This window comes from Aspergillus brunneoviolaceus, assembly GCF_003184695.1.
Source record: "Aspergillus brunneoviolaceus CBS 621.78 unplaced genomic scaffold BO95scaffold_17, whole genome shotgun sequence".
Taxonomy (NCBI): Eukaryota; Fungi; Ascomycota; class Eurotiomycetes; order Eurotiales; family Aspergillaceae; genus Aspergillus; species Aspergillus brunneoviolaceus.
The window spans coordinates 25,200-40,570 of NW_020290747.1; the positions used below are offsets into that span (position 1 = coordinate 25,200).

Below are 15,371 nucleotides of genomic sequence, written 5' to 3' on the forward strand. Positions count from 1 at the left end.
AATAAATGAATCATATCCTCAAACTAGACTCTTCAAGGGTCCTTATGCCTCGATCATGCTGTATAACTGTGGCTGCAGTCATGCCCTGTATGACTCTGCCATGCTGCCAAGTGTGACGGATGCACTGTCTGAAGAAGATGCAATACTGCAATCCCCGCGTGGTCGACTTTGAGTTTCGCACCCCTGGTTGTTATCACGAATAAGCGTATCTAGCCGAGGGCCAGATTTCTTCACAGAGTCTCAAGTGACGGGGATCAAAAGGGTTATCCGTCATGCGAACCCGGACCTAGGCTCGATCCTCGAGGGGAAGACTCCCAATCTGATAGTCCGAGGCTCGGGGTCTTGAGCCGCCTGCCCAAGTATGGACCGAATGAGCTGAGCATCATGATCCAGACGCATGACGGCGATCAAAGAAATTCGGAGTCGTTGAGGGGCGAATCATGGGAGTCAAGGTTGCAGCATCTCATCACCGGGGACGGGGCAGGTAGCATTAAGGTAGTGGAATCTCAAACCTAGAATCCTTTAGTGAACCTTGGGATGGTCTTCGGGCCTGTGTGGCATGACTTATTGGTAGGTAGGGTAGGTAGAGTAAAGTAAGTTGGTTACTAACCGTCCAACTAAACCGCCAGGCCAAGGCGTCCGCAGCGGGATCATCCCCGGAGGCTGCCAGAACTCACGATCCACCAACGTCACACTTGATGGTAGAACGCCTTAACTGCTTACCCCCGGGAGGCTACAACAAACGACCATCTAATTGGCAAGGTTACATTTCACGCACTATTTAAGAGTTGGACTCGTCCTGCAGATTATGGCCTTCTCTGCATCCATTCATTTCCTGGTTATCCTAACCATTGTGCTCATCTTCTCGTTCCGATACTTCGGCGACAATCAGACAGTACTTCCGCTGCATCATAACTCCACAAGTACTCTTGTAGATACTATAACACCAGCTATGTCTTCCGGGCTCAAGTCGGTGGCGTACTTCGTCAACTGGGTAAGATTGCTGCCTATCTCAATATGGGATGTACTCTCGATGCTGATCCATCCTCAGGCGATCTACGGACGCAACTACAACCCCCAGGATATCCCCGCGGACAAGTTGACCCATATACTCTATGCCTTTGCCAATGTTCGCCCTGAAACTGGCGAAGTGTGAGTCGCCAACTGTTATTTATCTTTCCCACTTCCTCCGCTACAACCACCCCGCTGACATATGCATCAGGTACCTTTCCGACACCTGGTCGGACATTGAGAAGCACTATCCCACTGATTCGTGGAACGACGTCGGCACCAACGTCTATGGTTGCGTCAAGCAGCTGTTCCTGCTCAAGCAGCAGAACCGCAAGCTGAAGGTGCTATTGTCCATTGGTGGATGGACTTATTCGTCCAACTTCCCTGGCGCAGCCGCCTCGGATGCTAACCGGGCCAACTTCGCTACGACGGCCACCAAGTTGGTCACAGACCTTGGATTTGATGGTATCCAGCCTCTCTCATCTTCCTGGTTGCATGGCAGAGTTACTAATGACATGTTTTGCAGGTATCGATATTGATTGGGAGTACCCAAAAGGTTGGTTTCGATGCTCCTGACACGGGCAAGGTATAGTGCTGATACACAGGTAGACGATACCGAGGCCCAGAACATGGTCTTGCTCCTTCAGAAATGCCGTGAGGTTAGTGCACCGCTTCAAGGGACGAATGATGTATGCTAACTGCCCTAGACGCTGGACAACGCCGCAGGTGCCAGCAGAAAGTTCTACCTGACCATCGCTTGCCCTGCTGGTAAGTACTAACCATAACCATAGTCCCGGGATGAAGCTAGTCTCCGATATCTGACTCTCTACAGGACCGGACAACTACACCAAGCTCAAGCTGTCCCAGATGACGCCGTATCTGGATTTCTACAACCTGATGGCGTACGACTACGCCGGGAGCTGGAACACCGTCGCGGGCCACCAAGCCAATATATATCCTTCCTCTGACAAGCCCGCGTCGACCCCCTTCTCGACCAATGAGGCCGTGAACTATTACACCCAAGTCGGCGGCGTGCCATCGGCAAAATTGGTGCTGGGAATGCCCCTATATGGGCGTGCCTTCACCAATACCGACGGACCCGGCACCGCCTTCTCAGGCGTCGGAGGAGGAAGCTGGGAGAATGGTGTCTGGGACTACAAAGCGCTGCCCCAGGCTGGTGCCACTGAGAATGTGGATGCCAACATTGGCGCGTCTTGGAGCTACAGTTCTAGCGCTCGCACCATGATCTCGTACGACACCGTCGCCGTGGGAGAGCAGAAGTTGAATTATATCAACCAGAAGCAGCTCGGCGGTGGGATGTGGTGGGAGCTTAGCGGGGATAAGGGAGGTAAGACTGCGAACAAGTCGGACGGCAGCTTGATCGGAACGTTTGTCGAGGGGGTGGGCGGGCTCTCGTCCTTGGACCAGTCGCAGAACGCACTGTCCTACCCGGAGAGCAAGTACGACAACCTGAAGAAAGGTTTCCAGTGAAGCCCCGTACAGATGCACCATATGACAAGGATATGGTGCCCAGTTTGACTTGCTTTTTTGGACATATACACGAGTTCTACATAGTCTTAAGGATTACATAGCTTAGATGGGTTTTTTTTTTCGAAATTTTTTTTTTCAATTTGATTTGTCTCAAGGTCACTATGGAACGATCAGAACGCACACGTCCCATACACCTCACATATCCAACCCTGCAACCTTCACTGTCCTAGTTCCACGGGGAAAATCGAAGCACATCCAGCTGGAGCGAAAGATAGGCGACTTGTCAAAGGCCAATTTACTTGGACTCGTCGAAGACGTAGGTGAGGTGGCACTTGCCGCAGTACTGGCGGTTGTGCATGGCAGCCATGAAGATACCGGCACCGCACTGTGTTGGAGGAACAAAATTAGTCAACTGGGTCGAAGAGTGATAGGAAAAGATGGGCAAACATACCTCGGGGGAGGGGCACTCGCGGCGAAGACGCTCGATCTTGCCATCACCGTCGACCTTGTAGTACTTGAGGACGGCGAGCTTGGTCTTCTTGTGCTTGTGCTTGATCTTCTTGGGGGTGGTGTAGACCTTCTTCTTGCGCTTCTTACCACCACCACGGAGGCGGAGCACGAGGTGGAGGGTGGACTCCTTCTGGATGTTGTAGTCCGAAAGAGTACGGCCGTCCTCGAGCTGCTTACCAGCGAAGATCAGACGCTGCTGGTCCGGGGGGATACCCTCCTTGTCTAGATTGGGGAGATTTGTTAGTGGATGTTGTCCTTCAAGAAGGGATTGCGCATTTTTTTCTTGCCGGACGGACTCACCCTGGATCTTGGACTTGACATTGTCAATGGTGTCGGAGGACTCCACCTCAAGGGTGATAGTCTTACCCGTAAGGGTCTTGACGAAGATCTGCATCTTGATGAAGGTCTGATAGCAAGGGCGACAGTTAGTTCTTGTGCCTCGTTTGGGGATGGCCTCTGCGAAAAGAGATTTTTCCAGAAAAAGTTCATCCCCTCATCATCATGCAGGCTTCTTTTTTCGTCTCCCGAATCATCTCACACAGAAACCAGGTTTGCACAGTGCGAGATGAAACGAAGGGGATACAGAAAGGGGGCATGGATGAGGATGAACATCCTGTAATCGCCTCTCTCTCAAGGCAAGTGTAGGGGGCGTTCAACTAACCTCGACAAGACTTGTCTTCCTAAACCTTCAGTGACGATCGTGAAGGAGAAATATCTATGGTGGAGGCCGTTCGTTAAAATCGGTTGTGCGATCACGTGGACTGGAGTTGCCTGTTCGAGGTTAGTGCTCCTGTAATCGGATAATCCGCCCTCCGGGTACTCACAGTCAGGTGACCAGGACTACTATCATGTGACTATCCTCGATCCCCAGCCTCTCTCTCCAGGCTCTGCGTCATTGCTGCCTGAAAGGTCCGGCGCCCAGTCCGCTGGGGGCATCTTCCCGTCGGCAAAAGCCCCGGAAACGATATCCAGCTTATCCAGCTTATCCACTCCACTCAGTTTCGAAGCACAAATGATATCGTCATCACCGTCAGCATTCCCTCTTTCCTTCCCCCCCCCCACTCACCCTGCCTCAGCTGCAAGATTACTCATGATCATTCAAAGCGCAGGAGGATTGGCGTCAATTATTTGAAGAACTATTGCAGAGATAGGGAGCGTCAATGAAGTACTCAGTAATAACGTTTCGAACCCTCACTGCCCACAGGCGGCTTCGATCCGCGACAGGATGGAACTGCCATCGGGAGCTGAACCGCGGTGCAGCCGGCGTCTGGAACTCTGGATCGCGCAGGGGAACACACCCAGGATCACAGATAAAACCGGCTCCTTGCAGGGCCCGATCAACTTACGGCCTAAAGATGCTAAAAGTGCTAAAAGTGCGTTCGGACCAGGGCGCGATCCACTGCACTGGCGGGCTTCCATGCCAAGGGGCGCTGGTTGTCCTGACGCCTCAACCCAGCCGCGTTGCTACGCCAACGCCGCCATTTGTTGATCTGAACCGTGGTCGGTGGATCGGGATAGCTTCATCATCTCCATCCACCTACCTTGGTTCCCACCTCTAAATACCCTTAGACATCCTTTGTCTTGTCTCTCCCCCAGCCTTCCTGCCTCCGTTAGCCCCGGGGCTTCAAGACCGTTTCGCAATCGCGACAGGAAAGCTCTAGAACCTACAAAAAAAAAGAAGGCTGCTTCGGCTGCATCTTCCACTGCATTGACGATCTAGAAGGACCACCGCCAAAACCCACTTTGCATAGATCAGACGCACAGTCTACTTTGATACTTTGAAACTCTCTCTGTCTCTTCCATCTGTCCTGCCCTAGCTTAAACACCTAGACTTCTGCGCGCGTGAGTTCCTTTCTACAAGAGATCACCGACTGACACAATTCCAGGGCGGTTTACTACCATCTGCTTGGCCCAGCCTTCTGGCTAGCGCTGCGAAGAGGTTGGTACTCCTATGCTGAATGATGTTTTTATGGCTCGCGCATCAGCTTTGATCCAGCAGGCTTACACCTTTATAACCTGCAGAAGAAGTCGGTCAAGTCATCGGCTCAACAATTGCGACCAGCGCGCGAAGATTCCAGTTCTTTCCCCATCATGCTGTCTGCACCGCACAGCAACTATCAAGAACGACATCGTCAACATCGGAGACAGATCTCAACGCCATCCGCTCTTGATGCCGTTAAACCTCCAACTCTTCCCGCACAGGCAATGCACCGATTTCACGCTCATCGCCGAGGCCAAAGCTTCGATGCGCGCGCTATGCGCGTTCAGCGATCGCAGTCCATGCAAGATGGTACCATCACTACTAACGTAACAGTACCGCAACCGCACCCAACCATGTTGGCACCCGCTCAAGACCACCGCTTTCTCCAAGTCGCGCAGCCAACTTTCCCCCAGCATCCAGCGCCCATGCCCATGATGGCTGAATGCCAGGCTTTTCCTCAAGAAGACTTGCAATCCTTCGCCGCTCGTCAAAGCCAAGGAGGCCAACCAAACATGCCTTACATGAACGCAAACTTTATCAAGGTCGAAAGCCAACCAATGAACATGTCGCTCAACCTCATGCAACAGCAGCAGCAGCTCCAGGATGCGAAGCTGTCTTGTCAAGCGTCCTTGGAGGGCCAAATCTTGGACAATGGAGCTTGGGATGTCTACCAACAGAACAATATCGCTGCAGCATTCCAGCAGCAACAAGCTAATGCGATGGTATTGGACGCAAGACGACTATCGGCGGCACCTGCCATCAATCAGCCGCACCCAGTGCATGCGCCAAAGCTTAGCAACGGACGTAAGTCCCCGAAGATATTTGTCCGTCTCGATATGGCTCGAGGCTCTGACTAGTCGTGCAGAATATGCCCAGATCACACCTGCGGCCACCCCCTTCAAGCAAACAGTGGGCCTTGCGCACTACAATCCGGACATTCAACCTTCCCCAACTAAGGAGCAAAGCCTCTCCGTGTCCGGTTCCGCGCAGGCGTCGTACATGCAGCGCGCGAAGTCTCTCCAAGGAGTAGTCGGAACTACGTTCTCCCAGCAGAAGTTTAACATGCCCTCTCCCCCTACTACAGCATCTTTTGAAGTGGATACCTTTGATACTTTTGACTATGAGCAGGGTTCTAACATCGAAGTTCCTAAGTCTGAGAGTCTGTCGCAAGGGCCGTTTGCCTCGTTGTCATCAGCCTCGTCGTCCTTCGCCTCGTCACCAGAGCTCGCCGCCATGCCATGTCCTGAGGATGGCAGCGGAAAGGCACAGAAGCTCCCGATCTATCCTGCGACCCCCAGCCGTGTGAATCACCGGAAGACCCCGAGCGCAACCCCTAGCACCGCAGCCAAGCCAAAGCTCTCGCCGCGGGTCGCAACTATCGATAGTCTCAACCTAGACGCTCGCGTACAGGCATCAATCAAAGAAACCGGTGTCACCATCGATGAGATTGCGTCTTATATCCACGGCCCGGACCCTGAAGACGGCAAATGGGTATGCTTGCACCCGGGGTGCGGACGTCGCTTCGGCCGCAAAGAGAACATCAAATCGCATGTGCAAACCCACCTCGGGGATCGGCAATACAAATGCGACCACTGCAACAAGTGCTTTGTCCGTGGTCACGATCTCAAACGGCATGCGAAGATTCACACCGGCGACAAGCCCTACGAATGCCTGTGCGGTAATGTGTTCGCGAGACACGATGCGTTGACGCGACACCGACAGCGTGGTATGTGCATTGGTGGCTACAAGGGCATCGTGCGCAAGACTACGAAGCGTGGTCGTCCCAAGAAACATCGGCCCGAGATGGATGAGAGACAGGACAAAGCAGCCCGAACCCGTCAGCGTATGGCCGAAAAGGGGTCTTTTGATTCCTCTGCTTCCGACTCCTCGCGCAGCACCCCTCCGTCTGATGTCTTCGAAAGTATGAGCCTTCACGGGTCGAGCCCCTCGGAGGAAATGCCGGTTTTCAACAACCCTAACTACTCACTGCCTCCGGAAGTATTCACCTTCACACCGCCCGCGTCTCCAGGCCACAGCACCGGGAACAAGCCGTCTCCGGCCCAAAGCCACCGATCGCTAAGCCCTACCACCGAGGACGAAATGCTGCCTTCGCCGATCAAGCAACCCCTGCACCGATTGATGTCCGACTCCAGCCTTCCCTACCTGTCGGATCCCGAGTCGTGTACCTACACCGATGGCTCCGGCTCAGTCACCAATGGTCTCTCTTCCCCGCATTCCGCCCCAACTCTGACCGATTCGTCCGCTGGCTCCGAGCTTGATATCTTCATGAGTCAAGAATCGACTGCGACGTTCGCTAAGCAAGGATTCAGTGACCTGACTGAAACAGACATGGCCGCCTTCCCCGATTACGTGAACACGGCGACCTTCGAGACCGGAATGGACCTCTTCCCCGCGAAAGGCTATCCTTCGGGGCCTGCCATGGGTGACGATTTCTTCTTCCAGTTCCAAGTGGACGAGCAAACCGCCGACGCCGTGACCAAGGAATTCTTCATGGATTGAAAAAGATACAGACGACAGCTACGATCACGATCTCGAGGTGAATTTATAACGACCAAACCAGCAATTTGACGACGCGATGACCTCAGGCTAACGCCCTATGTGCAACAAGACTCTTGACGATTTAGGACTGAACGATTTGGAACCATGCATATAAGATATGACCCCTTTGCCTTTTGCCCTTACCTATCTAAAGACCGAGACGACCCGAACATATGTGTACAATGTTTCCCACGAAGAACCCCTCCACCCCCCCAACCTCTGACTCCGTTTCTGAACCACTTCGATTGATTTTTTACCTGTGACAAAAGAAAATGTTTTGCTTCGCTGCTGCTCCTTTCCTGTTCCGTGTCTATCCCGGACGACCGACTCTCGCTCTTCGAACTTGCAAAAAACCTGATTCTATGATTTGATGCTTTGCAAACGAAAACCATGTACGACCAACCCCCACCCACCCCTTCAGGACTTGTGGAAATATGCCCTTTTGCCAATTTACGGAGTTTCTCTTCTACAGGTCGTCCCTTCGTTTTTGTTGAATGCTTTTTATGTGTGGATTTTTCCGAAATGAACTTTGAGATTTATGCTATTTTGTGGATTTGAGAAACCTCCTTAAGATTCTGTGTCCCTTATTCGAATGTTGATTTGATTTGATCTGATTTCTCGAAACGAAATTCTGTTCTTCTACCCTTTTTTTCTCTTCTTCCTGTGCTATTCTGATTCCGTTGTGCTCCACAATACCTCTTTGTTCATGTTGTTTTGTGTATGCGGAATGGGATGAAATGGGATTTTCCTTTCTTCATGAGGCATTAATGCGGTATTTAACGAAAAGACCTCGGACACTCGTTTTACTTATTTTGTGTGTATTTGAAGCTTCTTTACTTTACCGTGAATTTCTTTACGAATCTACTAATCAACTCTTTAATCATTGATGCCATTCCGTCTCGTCCAGTGTGGTAATAGCTCATTGCTTCATCGGGCCGTGCGCTGGGCCAAGGAGGCGGCATTGCTATGGTTCTTTGCGATGATCCACCCACCCTGGCGGGTGTTCCATTTTACTCGTACGAGTACTTCTGTATGCAATTAGGAGAAAATGTCTTACGCCATATTCGCAAAGTGGTACAACGAGAGTGGAGTCCGCGTTGAGGGTATCGTAAGTAGTCGAGTTGGATTGTCATGATGTATGTACAGTACATGAGTTGAGGGGGTTTTGTTTTCAATGCTGGGCCCCCTCAGTCCGAAACAGCTTCGTTGGATTGCTTCTTCTCCTTCTCCTTCTCCTGCTCGTGGACGCGTTCCTTCCATAGCCGGAGGACCTCGAATCCCACCTCGACGGCAATGAGCAGGATGATGATCCATTCCAGGCGCAGGCCGTGCGTCTCGCTGAGCCGCTCCCGCAGCACGCTGGCGATCTCCTGGGCGTAGTCCATCTTCTCGTTCAGCAGCTTGATGCGGATGCCCACGTCGAGCGCCCGCCCGACCTGCTCATAGTACCCCTCCAGCCCCAGTTCATGCCGACTGTCCCAGAAGATGTCCGGCAGGGAATCGGTCAGCTCGGAGTAGAGGTTCAGCTGCGCGCGCACGCTGAGGAGCTGGCCCGTCTTGCGGAGGATGAAGTCGCGGGTGAACGGGAGGCGCGAGCCCTGGGAGAGCAGGGTGGGGATGGGCCGCGTGGACTCGAAGTAGTTGGAGAGCAGGGACTCCAGCACGGCCAGCTTGGTGCTCCGCGCCAGCCCGGACGAGAAGGCCACCTTGGTCAGCACCGTGTCCACCGACTGCTGCCGCCGCGCCGAGGCCGTTTCCGGGTTGTTGTCGTTGCTGTTGCTGTTGTTGTTGTTGTTGTTGTCCGGCCGTGCACCGAAGCTCGGGGCCGGTTTCGTCCCCAGCACAATCGTGTCGCCCTTGATGCTGCTGTTCTCCCGCTGCGGATCCTCCACGTACTCCAGGTCCTCCGTCTCTAGCTCGTCCACGTGAGCGCCCCGCGCGGCCGCCAGCAGCGTCCGCGTCGCCAGGAACGAGGTGAACGCCTCCGGCAGCGACCACGCCACCACCGTCCCGGACGGGAAGACGAACAGATCCCCGACCTCGTCCGGCGCCAGGTCCGACGCGTTGGGGTTGCTCACCCGCCGGATCGAGTCCAGCGGCACCTGCACGTGCACCACCTGCGGATACAGACCGGTCTCGTAGGGGTCCGGCTCATAGCCTTTCAACTGGAGAATCTCGCGCACTTGGTGGATGTCGAATTGTTCGGCCACGGCGTAGGCGGTGATTGTCTTTATGCACCAGAGATTTAAAAAAAAGTTAGCGATGCCATGAACCCGGGGGAGGGGGGAAGACGGATGGCCGGAGGGCTGGAAAAAAAATACCTTGACCTTGTATAACCCCTGCTCCCTGAGTTGGGCTTTCGATAGGATTCCGTCCTTAGACCGTTGCGCCTCAACGGCAACCCGCCGCAGCGATGTCTGTGCCGCTGGTGTCCGGCTGCTCCTCTTTCGCTGCTTTTGACCCTCGAACTGGAGTTGCTCTTCGGCATTCTCGCCATTTCTGGACTGCTTCTGCGCGAGAGAAGCATGTGTAGAGAAGGTCTGTTTGCGTCGAGGAAGAGCGCCCAAGAGAGGTGAAGCTTGCAGATATTGGCTTCGGGGCTGTTGCGTAAACCGAGCAGCCACCGAGGGCCAATAACTCATGGAACCGACATAATAGGGTCGAGCGAACATGCTAGCGCCGCTGATGACAGAGCCAGAGAGACCGGGATTGTGTCGCTAAGTAGTGGGTTGTGCCATACCAGACCGTTGCGACGGTTTTGGTGTGAGTGTGACCTAATAATGCAATGCTTGATTGTTTGACAACGATCGATTCTTGATTGAACGATGAAAGCGAACCGGGGAGAAGAGCTTACTCATCAGGGCGGTCGAAGCATTTAAGATGATGATGATGATGCAGTTGGGTTAGCTTTCGACTAACCCGATCGGGGTACTACCTATACTACTCCTCGGGCGACCCGACCGGGTTCTAGCTCCGTCTACCACTTGACCGCCGCGGCTGGGCTGGGAATCTGGGATGCTTCTCCCCCCCCTACACAGGCGCCCCAGTCTTCACAGAGCAGAGCTAAAGCTCCCGCATTAGGCTCTCGCCATGGACGCGCCTGGCGCGACAGAGGCAACCGGGACTGTCCGCCAGGACGGTCACCCTCCCGACTCCCACCTTAGCCGAACCACATCCGAGGACAGGAAACACCGCTCCCAGCCTGCTGAGCTGGACGAGACGGACCACGGTCACAACGACGAAGGAACAGAAAGCGAAACCGAAGCTGGAGATGATTACCATGAGGAAGACGACGATGACGATGACGATGACGACTCGGAGGAGGACGAGGACGAAGAACCACGTCTCAAGTATGCGTACCTGACCAAGCACCTCGGGGCGGTGTATCGCAACGGAGATGCAACAAGCGCCTTCCTAGCTGCTGGAGACAAGATGGTAAGATCGTACACCGGAGCTGACAAGAAGAAAACATGCTAAGTGAACGTCTAGGTAATTGGCTCGCATAATGGAAACATCGTGAGTTGGTCGTTGTCCGGGGTCGGGATCATGCGAACACTGACAAGCTCCGCAGCATGTACTGTCGGTTCCTCAATTGCGTTCTCTTCGTGTGTACCACGCGCACTCTGCGAGTATCACCTCAGTCTCCATCTCGCCCTACCCTCCTCCTTTACCAAACGTGAGACCCGAGTATTTTAGCCGATTCGCAGATGACCCAGATCACGCCTCCTCCAAATTATCCTCCGGCGCCGCTAGCCTGCGTGGCAGACAAAGAACGAACCAACCGGCCATCCCTTCGACGCCTTCCAACTCAATCTACATCGCGACATCCTCCATCGACGGGAATGTCTGCGTTGCATCTTTGCTCGATTCGAAAGACGTCCTTTTGCGGAACTTCGGGAGACCCGTTCAAGCCGTCGCATTGTCGCCGGAGTACAAGAGTGATAGGACATATCTGTCGGGAGGCAGGGCGGGTGATCTTATCCTGACTGTCGGAGGCCGAGTCGGGGTGAGCACAAACTCGACGACCATGGGCGGCGCTGCGGCCGCCGCCTCGAGCTGGCTTGGGTCGATAGGCCTCGGGGCCAACACTGGGAAGGACACCGTGTTGCACGGAGGCGAAGGTGCCATCAGCACGATCAAGTGGTCCTTGTCGGGTAAATATATTGTGTGGGTCAACGAGGAGGGCATCAAAATCATGCGATCAAACCTGCACCTCGATTCGTCTGACGCGGAGTTCGCTTGGAAGCGCATCAGCCATATCGATCGTCCCAACCGTCCCGGCTGGGAGGAAATGGCCAGCGTGTGGAAAGCACACGCTGAGTGGGTGGACGAAAACTCCCTGGACCTTGATGACAGCCTGCAAACCAAGGGAGGCGTCACTCACACTGAAAGCTCGGCACCGACCCATCCAACAATCGTCACAGAGAAAGTGGAAAAGCTGGTCGTGGGATGGGGCGGTACCGTCTGGGTCATTGAGGTATACCCTGATAGACCAAGCAAGAATAACAGAGATCACAAAATTGGATCGGTGGAGGTAACCAGAATTCTACGGACCGACTGTGTCATCTCTGGGATCTCCTTGTTTACACCAAAACTTCTAGTCGTCCTTGCGTACATGGAAGCAGAACAGGAGTCATCCGAAGACGACCGCAGCAAGCATGGTGGTCGTCAAACTGGAACGCGTCGTCGCCCTCGAGGCCTGGAGCCAGAGCTTCGAATCATTGATCTTGAAACGGAGACTGAGCTCAGTGCCGATAGCCTTTCAACGAGTCGCTTTGAGACCCTCACTTCCTCAGACTACCACATGTGTATCTTGCCCCCATGGAAAACGAGCGTACCTGCTTCGCAGCGGGGAGCTCTAGAGACTATAGGAAACGGTCTCTGGGATGCTACATTCTATCCGGTGCGGCTTTTCAACTCTGGGGCTAGTATTCGCAGTACGACCAGCAGTGGCGACAAGGGCTCCAGTAGGGCGCCGAGCATTTTTGCCTCACGACGAGTACCTGCGGAGGAGCCTCTTTCCAAAGAGATCCAGGACATGGCAGGGAGCATTGGACCCAAGATTCTCGTGCACAGCCCGTATGATTGCGTGGTTGCGTTGAAGAGAGATCTTGCGGACCGATTGGCCTGGCTGGACGCACATGAGAAATACGAGGAAGCATGGACATTGCTCAAGGAACATCCCGAAGCAGCCGGGACCGGGAGCGAAATGAATGACACCGTACCCGGAACGCCTTCAATATCCCAAGGAAGCTTTGGGGAATCGTTCATCGACGATGCAGCTTCTGTCATCACCACAACTGCTCGAACGACCGCATCCGCCGCAGAGCAAGAGAAGCGTCGCATTGGAGAACTGTGGATCGAGCAGCTGGTCGAGCAAGACCAGTGGCCTGAAGCCGCCGAGGTTTGCACGAAAGCGCTCGACACTACACACCGATGGGAGCATTGGGCCTGGAAGTTCGTTGAAAAGGATAAGTGGGATGAGATCTCCCCTGTGCTGCCCCTGAACATGCGCCCACCGTTATCTGCGAACCTCTATGAGACCATACTCAGTCATTACGTTGAGCACAACCGGCCCAAGTTCAGCGAGCTGGTCGACGAGTGGCCGTTCGACCTCTTCGACGCGAACAACGTTGCGACAGCGGTGGAGGAGCAACTCGGCGAACTGACCACGGAGACGGATGACTGGCGGATCTTGTCCAAGTGTCTGGCTAAGTTGTACCTGGCGGGCGGCCACTATGGCGAGGCGCTCCATTGCTACATCCGCCTCCAAGACGCCGACACGGCGATGGCTCTGATCCGGGACCACCGTCTACTTGACACCTTAACGGACGACATTCCCGCGTTCATCCTCATCCGAGTCTCCAAAGAGCAGCTGAAGTCGGCCCCCACGTCCGAGCTCGAGGAGCTCACAGCAGAGCCGATCAAGCTACTAGTGAGCGAAGCATACACTGGCATCGTGCGGCCGGATCTCGTCGTCGAGCAACTCCAAGCCGCCAACCGGCTTCTCTACCTCTACTTCTACCTCCGAGCCCTCTGGCGCGGCGAATCCCTGCCCCACGGCGTCGCCAAACCGCGGCGGGGCCATTTCGCCCACATCCGCGACGCCGCCAGCAAGCTCGCGGCGGACGAAGGCAAGGCGCTCGTGGACAACTTCGCGGACACGGCCGTCGAGCTGTTCGCCGACTACGACCGGCCGTTGCTCATGGAGTTCCTGCAGATCAGCACGGCGTACGCCTTCGACCTGGCGGTCAACATCTGCGAGACGCGCCACTTCACACCCGAGCTCATCTACCTGCTCTCGAAGACGGGCCAGACGAAACGCGCGCTGAACCTCATCCTCGCCGACCTCGAGGACGTCTCGCAGGCCATCCAGTTCGCCAAGGCCCAGAACGAGCCCGACCTCTGGGAGGACCTCCTCGACTACTCGATGGACAAGCCGCGCTTCATCCACGGCCTCCTTGTCGAGGCCGGCACCGCCATCGACCCCATCAAGCTCGTCCGCCGCATCCCGAGCGGTCTCGAGATCGAGGGGCTCCGCGACGGCCTCACCCGCATGATCCGCGAGCACGACCTCCAGGCCAGCATCAGCCAGGGCGCCGCCAAGGTCCTCCAGAGCGAGGTCGCCGTCGGCATGGACACCCTACGCCGCGGCCAGCGCCGGGGCATCAAATTCAACATCATCGAGGAGGAAGGCTCCAAGCGGCCCATCACCGCCGGCACCATAGGAACCACCGTCTCTGATGCTGCTGCTGCTGCCACCACCGCGGCCGCCATCAGCGACACCATCACTGAAAAATCCACCAACACCACCATCCCAGCAGCAGCCGCAGCAGCCGCAGCAGGACCCACACAGTCATCAGCTTCTTCCATATCTTCCTCTACCGCCTCCCCAGCCGGTCGTTGCGCAGGGTGTAGTCGCCCCTTCCGCGCTAATGGTATATACCCCCGACCCCTTGTACCTACCTTAAACCCAAGAGCTTCCATCAAACATACCCTCCCTCCCCATTCACCCACCAACCCCCCCCCCTCCTGAGGAATAGACACAAAAGAGGGGGAAAACAAACCAACGCAGAATGCTAACTTCTCATCATGTCAAACAGAAAAAGAAATCCTCGTGGGCTTCGCCTGCGGCCACGTCTTCCACCTTTCGCACATCCACCAAACCGCCTCGCCGTCCACGAACAACAGCAGTCCGACCACCCCCTACAGCCGGTCGGCGGTGCACACGCCGCGGCCGTTCTCGCCGTCGCGCACCATCACCCTCGAGGACATTTCGACGGCGACCTCGAGGACGGTTGGCCCCAAGGTGACGACCGCGCGGTTGCTGCGCGACCGGGTCGGTGAGGGCTGTCGCATATGTACGCTGGCTAAGGAGCTGGATGCCATTGGGGATTCGGACGCGTAGGCGTAGAGGCAAGTAGGCAGGCAGGCAGGCAGGCTGTCTTAGTCTCGTGCATTGGAAATAAACCCCTCCTGAATGAGGGGTCGGTGAGGTTTCTCGACTCGAGTTTGCCCTTTGGATCGGATTGGCTTCAGGTGGGGGCGAGTGGCTACTGAGACAACGATCCTGACGTCAAGCAACTGTCTGCAGCTTCACAGCTGCACCCTCCTAACGCCATACAGCTACTTGAACGGAGGGGTAGCCATGATCGAGGTGGTATTGGTCGATTACGTCAACTGATCAATATGGTTTCTAAGAGACGACACGCCTAGGCCATGTATGTTTATTATTTAGGAGATACCCATGGTAGCAAGGAATTACTGTGCGAGCAACGTCCAGGTCTGACGACTTTTTTCTCAAATTAAATTAGGCGGC

At 54.9% G+C, this 15,371-nt stretch overlaps 5 protein-coding genes across 5 annotated transcripts; 3 read left to right on the forward strand and 2 right to left on the reverse strand.

Annotated features, from left to right (window-relative positions):
• Nucleotides 1-952: 952 nt before the first annotated feature.
• On the forward strand, nt 953-2,502 carry BO95DRAFT_357707 (glycoside hydrolase family 18 protein; the record flags this gene model as incomplete). The annotated part of the gene is made up of 7 exons (XM_025582367.1): nt 953-994; nt 1,052-1,152; nt 1,223-1,476; nt 1,538-1,567; nt 1,621-1,670; nt 1,719-1,779; nt 1,844-2,502. 7 exons carry the CDS (start codon nt 953-955, stop codon nt 2,500-2,502), a joined length of 1,197 nt encoding a protein of 398 aa, XP_025444517.1.
• A 208-nt stretch (nt 2,503-2,710) lies between these two features.
• Nucleotides 2,711-3,704, reverse strand: BO95DRAFT_440682 (ubiquitin-ribosomal 40S subunit protein eS31 fusion protein). Its single transcript, XM_025586016.1, has 3 exons — nt 3,313-3,704; nt 2,954-3,234; nt 2,711-2,887 (listed from the first exon to the last, which is right to left on the reverse strand). Exons 1-3 carry the CDS (start codon nt 3,404-3,406, stop codon nt 2,798-2,800), a joined length of 465 nt encoding a protein of 154 aa, XP_025444518.1. The 5' UTR covers nt 3,407-3,704; the 3' UTR covers nt 2,711-2,797.
• A 1,399-nt stretch (nt 3,705-5,103) lies between these two features.
• On the forward strand, nt 5,104-7,513 carry ace2 (putative C2H2 transcription factor (Swi5); the record flags this gene model as incomplete). The annotated part of the gene is made up of 2 exons (XM_025582363.1): nt 5,104-5,797; nt 5,859-7,513. 2 exons carry the CDS (start codon nt 5,104-5,106, stop codon nt 7,511-7,513), a joined length of 2,349 nt encoding a protein of 782 aa, XP_025444519.1.
• A 1,141-nt stretch (nt 7,514-8,654) lies between these two features.
• BO95DRAFT_440684 (RMD1 family protein) lies at nt 8,655-10,384 on the reverse strand. Its single transcript, XM_025586017.1, has 2 exons — nt 9,874-10,384; nt 8,655-9,789 (listed from the first exon to the last, which is right to left on the reverse strand). The coding sequence occupies exons 1-2, from the start codon at nt 10,222-10,224 to the stop codon at nt 8,740-8,742; spliced, it is 1,401 nt and encodes a 466-aa protein (XP_025444520.1). The 5' UTR covers nt 10,225-10,384; the 3' UTR covers nt 8,655-8,739.
• Nucleotides 10,385-10,550: 166 nt separating this feature from the next.
• On the forward strand, nt 10,551-15,325 carry BO95DRAFT_408921 (CLH domain-containing protein). The gene is made up of 4 exons (XM_025584121.1): nt 10,551-10,987; nt 11,042-11,068; nt 11,124-14,490; nt 14,656-15,325. Exons 1-4 carry the CDS (start codon nt 10,643-10,645, stop codon nt 14,958-14,960), a joined length of 4,044 nt encoding a protein of 1,347 aa, XP_025444521.1. The 5' UTR covers nt 10,551-10,642; the 3' UTR covers nt 14,961-15,325.
• The last annotated feature ends 46 nt before the right edge of the window (nt 15,326-15,371 follow it).